General features: G+C 38.2%; 1 protein-coding gene across 1 annotated transcript in view; it reads right to left on the bottom strand.

Moving 5' to 3' along the window:
- Positions 1–4,426: 4,426 nt before the first annotated feature.
- Positions 4,427–15,756, bottom strand: part of LOC104624364 (integrin alpha-9-like) — a gene marked incomplete at its 5' end in the record, with an annotated part of 96,781 nt that continues 85,451 nt past the window's right edge. The window contains one exon of the mRNA XM_010291714.1: positions 4,427–5,450. Coding sequence (XP_010290016.1) covers positions 5,352–5,450 — 99 coding nt within the window. The remainder of the gene's footprint in view (positions 5,451–15,756) is intronic.

Below are 15,756 nucleotides of genomic sequence, written 5' to 3'. Positions count from 1 at the left end.
TGCTTCTGTCCAGCTTCTACTCCCTTAGACAAAGCAAGCATGGGGGTGGCTGGAGTTGAAGAAAAACTTTCAGATGTATTATTTAGCTACTCAGGGAATATAAAACCTTGCAGAAGAAATATGTGAGGCTGAGTAATTTGACGCTCATCCAAATCCATAAAGATTGAAACAGAACTGAAGTTATACAGGTTGACACTCTTGTCATAGGGCAGTATCACCACCATGTGGGGCTTTATTTTATTTGATGTTGACAGAGCAATACCGTTGACATATAAATAATTCCCACTGCGGTCAAGCTAGTTATACTCTTAGTCTCCAAATACCTTGATTTTATACATGTCATAGAATTATGATAAAAGATGTCCATTATCCACACGCAGATAAACACATGCACATACCATTTAATTCAAACGTACATGAGAAAATGTCTCACCCAATTAATGGAAAAATACTTGAGCTGGACAAGGACAACAACTGACAAAATGATATTATTAGGATAATTTTGCCACCACTTTTTATTCCAAAAAGTTGTATTTTTGTAAACCTGACATTTCCAAAACAGTGCAAGTGAATTAGAATACAGGTGAACACGAGCTTCTAAATACAGGTGACATCAACAAGAGTGAACACATTTTTCCAACCACAAGTTCACAAAGAGAAACATACAATTTTACAATACATAAGGAGTGACATTCTAAGAAAAGGGAGTGACAATGGTGTGGGTACCCTACTGTGTATGCAAACTATGCTCCAAAAGCAATTATAGTGTTCATGCCAGTTTAATCAATGTACACTAAATGAACCAAATTCTACTTTCATTTATATCCAAGAAACCCGAGCGAGTGGATGAGCTTGGACAAAGGTAGAAACCAGTTCCATGACTCCCTTAATCCTTCAGTGAAAGCAATGCTATATATTCCCACACCACATGGATACTACGCTTGAAACTTGGTGCAAGACTCAAAAATGTGCCCATAAACAGAAGACATTCAAGAAAGTCGATACTAAATATTGCCAAACATAATCTTTGTGCAACTGCTGCTTTCAGCAAGCCAAGACACCTGCACATCACTGACTTCTGTGTAGGGTCCTTCTCGTTCTTGTATCAAGGCAGAGAGGGTTGCCCTCACTGGTACGCTCGGCACTGCAAAAGCCTTTGCCACTTTGAGATTAAAGGATTGCTTAAGTGGTTTACAGGCTTGGTGTTCACATCAAGCACAATTTCTCTTTCAGGTAATCCAGGTGATTTGTGAGGTGACTTCAATTCAGAGCTTGCTCCAATATTTTCTAGTTTGCTGACTTCCTCATTGTAACCAAGCAAATTACAAACTAGATTTATTCAGAGAAACATAGCTAGTATTTTTGTTAGTTACAATGGCCAAGTACCAGAGCATACTAGCGACAGCCTCAGAGTACGCTGTTACTTGGGCTGAACTGATGAAAATTCACCTCTCCAAGAGCAGACCCCTGGCTTTCAAATGAAATGGTCATGAGTTACATTGTGAAAAGCGGCAAATGCTTTCAGCTCTCGGGAAGTGAAATTCGTCCCTGTGCTGTGGGCCACTAAAATTCTGAAATGACTGTGATAATCTTGAATTCAAGATGGAGATTAAATGGGGCTGCAACAGCATGGGCTGTTAAGGGAATTTTTCCTTAATTTTCTTCCCCGCTTTCTTCCTGATCATATTTTTCTGACATTGTTTTCCTCCTACCCTAAAAGCAACTTCAAGGGTCCTATCCATGAGAAGACACCCCGCACATTGCAAACTTCAGGGCTTAAAAGATCTCTCAGGTGCCAGGTGATGCATTTGAAAACGTTACTGCCCCACTTCTAAGCTTCCACCTGCATAGCTTAGAGCCAGTGCAAAGTGAGCCTGCTGCAAAACAAATGCAATGCCAATTCAGCAAACCTTTCAATGAAATTGTCCAAGACAATTGATGACTTTGTCCCAAAATGGATTAACTGGAGAGAACTGCTACAGTGACCTCCCCAGCTCTGCTGCGCAAGCGGTACAGCACAAAGGAACTAACAAGCAGCTGACAGATGGGAACTTCCAGAGACCTAGAAGCAATTTCCAAAGTAACCATGTCTCTAGATTTTGATACAATTACATTTATTAGAATTTCTTAATTTAAAAAAAAAAAAACAAAAAACAAAAACAAAACACAAACCAGCAGATCTATAGCACAGCTATTTTCTACACATTCTTGAAGTATATTAAGTTTTCATAAGATTTTTGAGTTAGAAACTGATTGCAACCAACTGATACTAGTGGTTTGGTTTTTTTTTTTTTTTTTTTTTTGTTTGGCTTGCTTGGTTGCTTTTTATGGAGTGGAAAGGTGCATCTAGAGGATTTTAATTCTAACTACTGGTATGTTTCTTTATCAAATCTGACTCTCCTAACTGGAACCAACCAAGAGCCACAATGGAATTTGAACAAAAAAAAAAAAAAAGAAAAAAGAAAAAAAAAATTATGAAGAGTATACATATAAAAACAAAAGCATCTGTGACAACAGAACTACTGAGTACCTAACAGTGATGATACTAAGAATTTATGAATTATTTCAAGAATATGTCACTAATCTGGCCAACAACTAGATTTTCACCGTGTGATGACTTGTGCTGGATCAATAGTAGACAATTTAAGACAGAGATCAAAAAAGTCCAGTGTGGGCTCAGTCAAATGGGATTTACTTTTATTTGTTTTTTACTTTGACCAAATAAGAAAAAAAAATTTTGCCTTGAGCCAAAAAAAGTAATAATTTTCCAACACAATATGAACTGTTAAATGTGTATTTTACCTTTTTAAACTCTTTTCTTCATATACTTTAAAAAGATGTTTCAAAGGAATAACTAATCTTGATTTTTTAAATATTGAAATGAAGCATTTTTGGCAGATCTGAAAGTAAATTTTTGTTTAAAAAGTGGAAATAAGGCATTTCAACTTTTCAAAGGGAATTTCCTCCTTTTTTTGGATGGAAACTTTCAAATTCAGTTAAAATCACAAATAGTTTCACTTGTCCCCCTGAATTTTTTTTTTTCAGCAAATTTGCTTTTTAATAATTGGGGGGGAAGGGGGGCTCAGTTTTAGAGAGAGTAGATACTGGAAATTCTTACAGCTAAATAAATGGAATTCTTTCTTTTCAGCAAGTATTTTAAGCAATTTCTTATTCAATTTATAGCTGCGAATCAACCTCTTGTCCAACTCCTGGCAGTAATTTTCAACAACAGAAAAAATAGATATGTTAGGTTTAAATACTTGCAAAACTAACCCATGCCAGAAATATCGTACTGTGAGGATTTCAATAGCCTCTAGTACAACAGTGCAGTCAGAGGCCATCAGCCTTTTGTTTTTGCACTCTGACGAAAAATCTGCAGTCCACTACATGTGGTTATAACAGGGTTTTGCCTCAGCAGTTTTTTTCCGATTCTGGCTTAAATGATAATTTGTTATATGAAATCTGTCAAATCACCAATGATTGTTTTAAGAAAGATAGCTGAATAGACTAATAGCTTTTCATGTCAAACGTTGAATCAATACACTTCATTCACTTAAAAAACATCTTCTGCCTAATGGATGCAGATAGTTAAGTTAAATATTGATCAATACTGCAGTAACAGCAGGCACTTAATGCCAGTGGGGGGAAAAGGCAAACAGGAATATGGGTGTGGTTGATTTTTTTTTTAATTTGAAGCTAGAATGAATTTGGCAAGGAAGAGTAAGAATAAGGCCTGTTCTCAAGCAGATTTCTTGAATGTTCTCTGCATTCAAGTTTGCAAACTTCCAGCAGTTCTTTTACCCTACCCTTATGGAAGGAGACATCCTGCAACAATCCATTCCTGTTTCTCCTTCACCTTCTATCACAGACCTTGATCTTTCTTTCCCTTACACATATTTTATACCAACATGACATTTACTTCTTAATTACACAAGGTGCAAAGTACAAGTAGAGTCTAAAACCAAGTCTTAACAGAGTTGTACTATTTCTATTCAGAAATCCAAGAGCTTTTTGAAGAAACATGGTTGAATTAATTACAACTAAGTTTCTTCTAATTCAACAGATTATTTACTAAGGAATTACCAGCAAAGTGGCAATCTGAGATCCAGTAACATTTGCACCTTGACTAAACTTCCTTCTTAATGCTTCAGGAAGGATGACATACAGTACTAGGAACATCCAAATAGGGAATCTCAAGATCCAAAGATTCAAACATTTTAACCCTTGCATCTACTTATCTCTCTTAAAATTTTCATATAAACAAACTCATGACTTGTGTATAAAATTCACAAGGCAGGCATAATGCTCATATCTTGTAGGAATTTATCACTTGCTTTAATAGCAACAGATCACAATCATTAACAGTAGCTTAAAAACTATCCTTCTTAACATTAATATGGCTCAATTTCTTTTGTTTTTAATTCCAACAAATTTGTCAATGCCATAGTGGTTGGCCCAATTATATCCTTTTGGTATCTTAATTGTACATTCCTAGCTTGTTACCAAAGTACTAGATACCGCAAGAGAAAAAAGTCCCAAAGGAAAACATTCTGTGATGCTTTCTTCAGTGAGCCAAAGCAAGCTACAAGTCTTGCTATGTGTCACCGAGGAAGCGTTTTCATCCTCTCCCATTCAGGCCAGTAAAGGATAGACTCAGATACAGAACATCACATCTGTGTAACACTTTAGGTTCTTTAGTTTATAAATAAAACACCAAATTCAACTCAAAAAAAAAAAAAAAGAGATAGTGAAAAGACTTTGGCTTATTGTCATTAAATGGTCTATATACAACATTACCAAGCCTTGTGAAGTAAGCATATGAGGATTTCAGCTACCTTTATCTGCAAATCTCTTTTCTCTCTTGCATTGAAGTTTAAAAGTACAATAGGATTTATATATACATATATGTATTTCCAAGGATTTAGCCAGATATCAGTGCTTGAGTGAACTATATAGCTATTCAATAGAAACTATAAAACATTGATACAAATATAAAGACATAATCAATATAAAAAGCTTATATTTATAAAAAATATTTTTAGGTAAGTCTTCCCCTGAGGGTATACCACATAGCTGGATTCATAAATATTGCTCTGCACTGCAGCTTGGTTACCAAAGTTCAAAGTTCAGCTCTTAAATGAAGTATAAATTGCTCCAGTCACCTGACATGGCTGCAGTGGTTGCCTCAGGATATGTTCCCTAGCTTGTTGGAGTGATAAAGACACAGCATCAACGGGGTCTCCGAAAAATCTGGAGAAGATTCCTTCTTCCACATATGGAAGATACGAGAGCAGGACCTATAGGCTAGCAAGCACGTGTCACATGACTGGGCTCTAGTTTTCAGGGGCAGTTCACTGATTTTTCTGGACCCAGTCCCAACTATCTTCATTCTCCTTTCTGCTCTTTTCAGCTTCAATAATTTCTTTGTACCTCCGGCGGAAGAAGCCCATCTGCAAATCAAGAAGAGACGACAGAGGTAAGTAACAGTACCATTAAGCTGAAACTTACTTTGTCAGAAAACGGTGTGCAGAAAACAATAGCACAGGTCTTAATATCTAATTTCTCCTAGTGCTAATCTGGAACCGTAGCTCCTTGTTTACATAAATATAAATGAGATTAAATCCCATCCCAAATCTTCACAAGTACTCTGCTCCTTATAGATGAATTGCTCTGAGGGAAGAGTCCTCTTATATGAAACATGATTTTAAAAAAAAAATGCACATAAAGTATTTCTAATAAACACAGATCAGAAGGGGCAGATGCAGGTTTATTGGTTTGAAATAAAGACTAATGCAAAATGTGAATCTGAACCTAAAGCCAGGCTAGCACTTGGGTCCTGAACAAACGCTGCCAGAGTTTTACGAACTGTGCTCTCAGTGTCCACAACTGCGCAAAACAACACAGATCAGAGGAATACAGTACAGCCACCTCCCAGCATCCAAATTCCAATTATCAGCCTTTTTTGGAAGAACTCCTCTTCCAGAAAAGCCAACATGGTCTATTGTCTATCACAAGTGCTCCACCACTGTTCTGAAGAGCTTCGCTGCCATTTCGGCATACCTGCCTCCAGAAGTATCAGCCCACCACTGTGCAACCACAGGTACTTGTCTTCCTGCCAGTAATCACTCTAAGTTCAGGTCTCAAATTTTCTATTTAAAGATCATTTATGTTAAGATGCTTTGGAGGAAACCGATAGCTTCAGACTCTTCTTTTTGCTAAATGATTTCCCTTGTCCCATTGCTACCAGTTGTGCAATCTGCAGCTCAGAAGGCAAAATACAAGCTTGATCCTACAAAATGCAGAGCATCAACAATAACTCCTCCACAAGCTTTCAAAATGCTGCAGGGCTGATAATGACTTTTGCATGTCTTCTTGACTCCTAAACCTTTGTACTTAGTTAAAAAAATGCAAGTGGTTTTCATTTCAGTTTGGATAAAATGTCTCATATCTCTGGTTTTTTTAGTCTTTCAAATAAACAAAAATTATTTTAATAACAGACTTTGGTAAGCATTCAAGAATAACTCCTCAAACTTAGCAGTGTACTATTGAGACCATTGAATCAATATTTAGTTCATCATAATTAAACATTTATGTAACTCCTACCACTCTAAACCTGTTTTCTTACTCCTGCTGGTTAAAACATGATGCTTTACTCGTCCTTTATCAACCAGTTATTGCCATCCTTTATTCCCAAATTGGCTATATGTAGGAATATCTTGTGCTGTTTTGTCACTACTAAGTTTCTGTTAAGTTGGGCTTTTTAGTTTCAGTTCTTCAGCAACTTCAATTTTCTTCAAGTATATTTTAACTCACAGAGGTCTGAAAGGCAGCTTGTTCAAACTGCTAAGGGTGCTTCTCCAGCAGAGCTTCCTAAAGCCCAGGTCTTTGCCAGTGCCAACAACATCCTGAATTCACAGCAACGTGAGACCAGACACACTCCATCCTCTCACCGCTCCTTACCTCTGCTGCTTGGCTTCTGTGCAAAGGACACAGAAGCTGCAGCGTGGTCTAACAAGCCCCTTTTTTGGATAACCATGGACCATAGCCCTGGGGCACGATATTAATTTAGAAATTGGTGTAACCTGCTGAGTGCATAGATGTACATTGCACATAGACCTACAACCACTTTATAAATACACAATAGGTAGAGATACACATAAATGCCTACAATCTCGATTTTACAGAGGTCCCATGACCTTCCAGAGGCCCCCACAAGTAACTGGAACTAAACCTTAAAAGTCATTTGTTCATAGTCTTGTGCACAGACTATGGACACAGTCTCTTTCCCATCTATCATAAGCAAAGCTTTATTTGCTGCTCAATACATGCAAATACATAGATAATGGTGGTTCTGTTCTGAAAAACTACCTCACAAAAGCGACACTATTGAATGTTGGAGGGCCATGTCTCCCTCATCTCCTAGCATCTTTCAGAACAGTGTATGCAAGGATTCAGAAAAAGAATTAAAGAAGAGTTTCTCTAGTTCCCTGTTCTTCAAACTTGCTCTAGAAGTCAGATCACGTTCTTTCTTTAGCAGAAAAATATCATTACTCGTCATTTTTGTACCTACAAGCTGTACCACTGCAAAGGATGTATTTCCAGAAGACACCCTCACGATAGCGTCATCACAAAATCCCAGTGAAATTTCACCATTAATGCCAACATACTTTGGCTCAATAGACTTGAAGCCAATAGCAAAAGTTTCCCTAGATTTTCACAGTCTAAGATGGAAGTGAATTATTTTATTGATAATGAAAAAAAAAGTGTAAGAACGTACTACTCGTCCATTGTTCTGCCCCAATCGGATGAATTGTAGGTACTTATTTTAGTCACAGGAATCTGCAGATAGTCCATACATATGCTCAGGGAGCAGGTGGGTTAAAGAAGTGGGTGCCATTTTTGTATTATCAGTTTTTACAACAGACCTACATGTTCTGAACATTAGAAAACAAAATTGCCACAGGACTTTGTTTCCTAAGATTAACAAGAGAAGTTCCATTTGTAGCTTTTAAAAACAGGTTTTAAACCCTTAAGGTTTCCATCCTTCACGCAACCACATCCTTGGTACAATAAAATCCTCTCTTGAAGTTATAATCAAAATTATAGAAAGGCTTTTTAATTTCCTCAAGGGCCAAACAAACAAAAGCAAGCCCTTTCCCACTGTTATTTTAATAAAAATCGTCTGTTTGTGAACATCTGCTTCAGGAATTATCTTTAAAAGTTGGTTATGATAGTTTTGGTATTTTACTATTTTGTTACTGGATACAGAAAGCTATTGTATAGCTTTCCTGTAGAGTGAAAGAAGAGAGCTGAAGATCTTAATAAATATTAATGAAGCATGAAATCCTACATCTAGTGGTGATTCCACGACAAAGCTATATATGTTTACTTGCTGTAAATGATGTGGATAATCCAGAATTATGTAGAAGACTTAAATTAAGCGCAAGCAAAAGAGAAACCGGACCTTAAGGATATTTTTTTATATTTTTTAACACAGTGGTCAGGGATTAGATATATTTCCCAGCCCTGAAAGGCAAGGATGTGCTTTGTTATGGGGTACTCTTCCTTAATGTTAACCCCACATAGTTCCCATTAACATGATAGAGTCCCTGTCATCACGAGAGATGTTTGGGTTTTTTTTTTTTTTTGTAATGGCCGTGAAGAAATCACAACATAGTCATTGCCTCACAAGAGGCCACAGAGCCCACATTTCCATCTCCTTACAGTAAAATGATTTCATTTAAAATGGCAGCAATATTAACCCATATGGTGAGGGCTGATAAGTGCCTGTGGCAAGCTGGAGAGAACAAGTGAGTTTAAGATATAGTGAGGAGATACAGGGGTAATGAGGAGGAGGACACGTGGACCAAAGCGGGAGAATCGGTGCAACATGGGGCTGAGTATATACTGACTCTTTTGTCACCAGGGCAGAAGTGACACCAGAAGACCTACAGCCTCTGATCTCTCTTCTGTGGCTAATGCAAAGACCTTACTCAGAAAATCCGATTAGGACAGCACTGCTGGGACTTAGTCCTGGATTTCAAGCAGAGTGAGGAAGAGAGATCCTCAGCTTGAACGGGAGTATTGCTGTAAGCTAATTTGTGAAGAGTGTTTTTAATGGGCCAGTGGTCTCCAACCCATGTTTCACAGGCAAATGAGTCTCTAATATTGTTCAGTTCTCCCAAACCTTGCTTTCTGTATATACAGACATATGTGTGTGTGCACATTCATATAAATAAACAGCAAATAAATAGCAAAGGCATACACAAGTCCAGAGCCCTGCATATGTGTGAGTTCACAGCACCGTATCTAAGGAAAGGACTGATGATAATACTTTGATCAGTCAACCTCTGTCTGGAGAAGGCACTCACCAGAGGAACAGGAGAACATATTTAAGGAGGGAGTACCATGGGAAGCTGGAGGGTTATAATGGACGAAGAGACACCAGCCACCGAAGGCAATGCAGGAAATGAGAAAAGCAAACTACAGCCAGCATTTCGGAGTTGGGTGAAAATTATTTGGGGGAAGGGTCAGGAGGCCCTCTTGAGTCTCCTTTTGGGTCAGCGTGGCTGAAAAAAAGGTCTCCATAGTGGGGCACTTCTCAGCATTCACCATGCTTTACTCTTAAACCTGGCAGACCTCACCAGAGAGGAACTGCTATGCCAAGGGCACCATGTACTTCTTCCTTTTTTCTGTGTGCAAACACAAAGGAGAAAAAGGGCCATTGAAGACTTTGGTAATACAGGGATAGTCCTGAAATCCTGGGGCTATCGCTGTCACTAACCATTCACTCAGGCCCCACACCAGAGAAAGGAGTGCCTGAATTGTCTGTGAATCCACAAACTGCTGTGTTCTACATCTGCCATGATAAATTGAAAAGATGTCTGATTGCTTTTAAACACATCCAAACAAATTCAGGCAGAACCAAACAAAATGGAAAGAAAAAGCTGGCCTTGTCTTTAACAGAACTGACAAACAATAACCAGCTCTTTCTGGAGGTGCTTCAAGTAAGTATTAGAGTTGCTACAAATAGGTGGCTTAGATTCATAAACCTGAAACCATCCATAGGTTTTACACACATCCTTTAATTTAGCTATTCCAGCCCACATAGCCTTTTCTAGCATAAACTTACTGCCATCTACAGTATATGCTGAGCAGAAAGCATGTCCTGGCAAAACTGAATAAAGCAACAAAATCTGTGTTACTTGTAGGCTGGGGAATTACACATGTTATTGTGAAGTTATTTCTTGCCATGTGACAGCATTGTCAAGTCATCTATACAATCCTGAGTATTTTGACTCTCTTTTACTAGCATACACAACTCGCTTTAGCTGTCATGCCAGGTTTAAATCCCTTAAAAATCACAGATAAGTCATATCTAGCAATACTTGCATAAAGATGCATTCTTCAAGCACTCACACAAACTGAAAACCTCAGTCAAAGCGATTTCAAGGTGTTGAATTAGCATCACAATAAATTATTGTGTTTTTTTCTGCTGCTATTTTCTGCACTTCCATCTGCACATCCAAAGGTTGATCACTGAATTACTGGACTTCTTATTTTTCTAAACTCCAAAAGTATAAACATTTAGCCAACATTTCCTGCAGTACCATCCTGTGGCTATCTAGGGTGCCAATGCTAAATATTATTGAAGAGTGATGATATTACAAAACAAAATTTAATCCACAGTTGGGAAGAACCAAATCTGAGGAGAGGGCAGGCAATACCACTGTCTTTGTTATATTCACCATTGGGTAAATGTCTAAAGCATTTTTATTGTGCCCAATGAGGTTAATTCTCCCAAACAAATAAAAAGAGAAATAGTTTGAAATGTGGATTGTAAAAGAATGGTTATGTTGCCTTTTTTTTAAAAGTCTTTTCCCCATTAACATCATCCATTAAGAAACAAGAAAAAATCTGTAAGAACAGTTACACGCTGCTGTAAAAAAAAAGTTATGTCTTGATTCACAGTAGTGTTTGCAGACTATAACTGCTATAGGAATAAACGTTCGTGAACAATAATGTTCAAACAGATTCCAAAACTGTATCAGAGACTTTTGCCACTTTTTGTACAGTTTTCTAATTAAGTTTCTCTAGTGTATATTGAGGTAATAAGCTGCACACAGAAAGTAATCAATATAGCTTTACTGACAAATGTCTTCTAATGGAGGTCACTGAGCACAGTACAAACCAACAAGTAAAAACAGAGCAAAGGAAACACTGACATAGGTGTAACTAAGAAATAGAATGAAATTTAAGAATGACTGAAGAAGTGTCGCATTGAACGAGGCTTTGACAAGATACTTTGGGTTCCATGCAAGCTGTCTTTCCTTTTCTACAGTTTCTTCATCTACTGTAAAGCACCATCCAGCTACATCTGATGAATAGCTACAGTCTGGACTTACATCATGAATCTTCTACTGCCACTTCTCTTCAGTCTAGGCAGAGGTCCCAAACCATTTACCTTGTGGCGCTTCAGAAAGAATTAACTCACCCTTCTCACCTGTTTCGGGTGCCTGCCCCTTGGGCACTTCTCCCTTCTTATAAACAGTACCACAGTTAGAAAAATATGCAGCTAATCACAGTTCAAAGCGGGGCCAGGAACCTCATGCCAAGCAAGATGCCACCAGTCGGCAGAGCAGCAAACACCCCCAATCTCTGCAAAGCAGTGCTGCTGAGATTGGAAGCACAGAGTGTTTCCCCAAGCAGAAATCGATCACTGGTTATCAAGTGCTTCTCACTCTACTACTGCTAAAAAGGCAGGAAAAATTACTTTGCACTTGGGTTTGCATGGCCCTGGATAATTCTGGCAAGCCACCAGCTCCAAGAGGATGCACCATTTCCTTCCTCCCAATTAAAGGACCCTTGCCACTTTACAGAGGACTCATGAACAGATATTAAGTAGGAGCTTTTCTATCAAGGACTGGCAAACTGCCACCGCCTGGGTCCCACTGTGAGGAAAAGGCATGTTTGGAAAGTGGCCACGTGTCCTGCCTGTAGTTAATGGATAAACTGTATATTTAGGAGGAAGGATGATAATGTGACTAAGGTAAGCTCATGAGGACTCCAGTGGTCTGGCTTTGATTATTCAGTCTTCCATTGACTTTTTGAGAGGCAAACCCCCTAACTTTCCTGTAATGTAGGTCCTCATTTGCTCAGTGAAACATGTACACGAGGATAAATACATATGCTTCAAACATCATCATTCCACAAGTGGCTAGTGTGTGTGTGTATGTATACACATACAACATATACTTTGTGTATATACACAGTACTATATATACTTAAGCAGCTGAGGCAAAGAAAAGTTCAGCAGCTTTCTCAAAGATACGTTCTCCTCTACAAACTCTTTGTTTAGCTAATATGGAAGAATTTGATACCTAGCATCTGTATCTAATCCCAATGTATTGCAACAGATAGACATTGCTATGGCAGAAAAGAATTAGCAATGTACACAAAATTGCATTTAACACTTAAGTTACTTTCATATAGCCTGGCTAATTGACTTAAGATATTACTGTTGGTACCTAGGGTGAAGATCTGCAGTACTCCATAGATTTTAGAAGGAGATTTGTTTTAAATTCTCTAGGAGTAAAACAAGCATAGTTTTTAAACACATATTTTATTAGGCAGTTGCTTTGTAATGTTGAAATAATAAGAAAAACTTTAAGTGCTCTTTTTTTTTTTGCTAAGAACAGTCAGTCAATTCATAAACTGAGCTCAAGTGGTCATTAAATAGACTATTAATTTAACCAAAGGCTTCATGTCTGTCTCAAAGGCCAAATTTCCAAAGAGTCATCACTAGGGCTAGGTACCTCAAAGTAGATACACAAATTCAGACTAGCAGCATGCATGCAAAAGATGCATTTAGGTGTGCAAAAGAGATAACTGCACATAGAGATGGATAGTAGTACAGATAACCTAATTTAGTGTTTCGGTTTTTTGAATATAATGTGCTTTTCCACTGTCACTGACGGACAGGAAATGGAATTCACCATGTGACAAGCCATGTCAAGACCTGTACGGCATGTCCACGCCACCAGCCTGAATCACACCCCACGCTAAACATGAAGCCCTGTCATAAATAATTTGTTCCTCTAAACAATTCTCGTGAAACTTTTCTCCCAGGAGTGGTTCAGTTGGCTTCAGTGGACCTACTTGCTAATGCAGTGAATAAAGCTGGTAGTTCTGGTGTCTACCCTTAGAATATCTTTATCATGTAAGAAAGATCTAATTTGCCACAGACAAGACTCATCCACCTAGCATTTGATTAATCTGTGCATATATAATATATTTTGCTAAGGAGTTAGTACTTCTGTACTTTAGAACTCCAGTGGCTGGACTTTCAAAGATCTTTCAGTGCTGCGTTCTGGTAACTTGAGTTTAATGAAAGCATGACTTCTTGCAGGATGGTAACTGTACAGTAACTTGCACAACAGATGTTACCAGCAAACTTATAAGTGTCATCAAGAAGTGAATTAGCCAATATTAAAACTTACAAACACTTCCAAATAGTTTAAAGATTTTTTTCCTATTGCAAAATTTCATTAAGTAGTTTATTTTTAAAAGTCATAGAATGAACATAGCCATCATCCAAAGTTCTTCTCTGATTATCAGTCTCAAAAATTAGAAAGAACACAATGTCTACTGCAGATATGTCTGGACAAATTACTATATACTGATTTCTTAAATCTCGGCAGGGAATAGGACAGTAATTAGATATATCATCCCTGTAAGTGCAATTAATTTAAGACATACCTCAATCCATATTTTCCATTTCCTCTCCAAAGAAAAAAAAAAAGCAAAAACTATTGCAATATTTCTGGCTTTGCATGAAAACCAGAGACTAAACATTAAAGACTATTTCTGGAATCAATAAAAAGTAGCTTTACAACTGTACTTTGATATATTTGACCTGCCAAAAATATTTGAATGAAAGTTGTACTATGTCCATAATTATCAGAATAAATTACTTTCATGGGTTTAGCTGAACCAGGAGGAAATGGCTATGGCTGGTGTAAGTCATAACACAGCATTTCCCACTGTGACACCAAGCTTAAAGAGAGAATTCAGACTATGCAAGTCACATTTTCTCTGTTCTTGGCATTTGGGTCTGAGGGATGCTAGCGACTTCCAATAAATACACATGTTGTGTTCCGGCAGTGGGGAACCTTGGAACCTTAGGTACTTATTTGCAATTTTTCAGTCTACACACATATGCTTTTTCTGGTTTGGGCTCCTGAAAATGATGGCTATCTTTCTTCTTTTCAGAAAGATGTTCTGAACCACAACCCAACCTCTCTCTTGCCAGTGGATTCAATTTGTTCGCATGGTGCCAGGGTGAGAGCAACATAGCTGCAACGGCTGTGATGTTCTCGAAGTGCCCTGGCATGCACAGCTCTCATTTGGAGGACACTGAGACCAGAGAGAACACTCAGCCACAACATTATTGTTGTACATTTACATAGCTCATTTTATCCGGAAAGATAACAAAGGCATTTCACAAGTACTGGACACAGACCACCACTGAAATGTTGCCAGCCTCGCTCTTGAGGGTGGTGAACAAATATTACATGGTAGCCAGCAAACTCACTGGGGAAGGCAGTGTTTTGCCTACAACAGCAACATTAACCATTTAGTTGTGTAAGAACAAATAAAAGATGTCCAAATCCAGTCGTCCTGTAACATTCAGTCAGAATTTAAAAAGCACAGCAAACGGTCCAAATAATCTAATGTAGATTATGTGAGCCACTGTTGCCAGAATCCAAATCCTTTTTGTTTTTGGAAGCCAAGGGTCTACAAACATTTTGTGATGCTCACTTCGGTCCAGGAAAAGGAAATAAAAATCAGTTTTGACTCTTCTGTAAGAACATAGTCAGACTTCAAATGATCCACCTACCTTCTGTCTGGTGAAAACGTCATTATTTACAGACAAGCAACCACTTCTGCTGCCCCATTCCCTCAAGGTTTCCTAGCTGCCACACGTAATGAAGATCCATCCATGTTTGGGAGATAATATGGGTTTGGTTTTGAATCACAGAAGCTAATTATCACCACTACATCTCTACAGGGAAGACATCTGTAAACTGTGAAATCTACTCTTTCCATCACTAGCCCCTAGTAAGTGCTTTCATAGCAAGCTGAGCCAACTGCCTTGTTTATCTGAACAGCAGTTATGATTCTTAATTTTAAAGCATCACCATAGTAAGTAATAGTCTATTCTTGGTATTATATGTACAGAAAGGAACAAGCATGTTAGCTGTGAATAAATACAACAGCTTTCATCAAAGATATGAAATGCCACTCAGTTTCAACTGGTTTCTCTGTCCTCACCTCCAAAACCTACATTCGGAGTTATACAGGTGTGATAATGGGTAGGTTATACCAGCCTGGGAGACTTTTTTCTTTGAAAAATATTCTACCTGGAAATATTATATGGGAGGACATACATGCATACATATATTTATAAAAAACTTCCTCTAGTAGAGAAAAGCTGAGATTCAAAGAGGTTTTGTGCTGTAACCATATGTGCCTATGCGGTGGGAAACCTATGTGCCTTCCTCAGGGTGGGGAACAAACAAAAAAAGCAACTTTATTTCATTGCAGAGCTATGGCTTCAAAACCTGGCCACCAGGAAAGGGGGTTGGTACAAGGATTGGCTAGAAAATGGCAGTTAGCCTCTGCCACCTGAGCTGTAGATAAAAGGGAGAGAAAATGCTTTTGGGTTTGCAACACAGGATACAGAGCAACCACTGG

The sequence above is a fragment of the Phaethon lepturus genome, unplaced genomic scaffold (assembly GCF_000687285.1).
Source record: "Phaethon lepturus isolate BGI_N335 unplaced genomic scaffold, ASM68728v1 scaffold10997, whole genome shotgun sequence".
Lineage (NCBI taxonomy): Eukaryota > Metazoa > Chordata > Aves > Phaethontiformes > Phaethontidae > Phaethon > Phaethon lepturus.
Note: the sequence above shows the minus strand (reverse complement) of the source record. Positions and strands in the feature narration are given on the sequence as shown.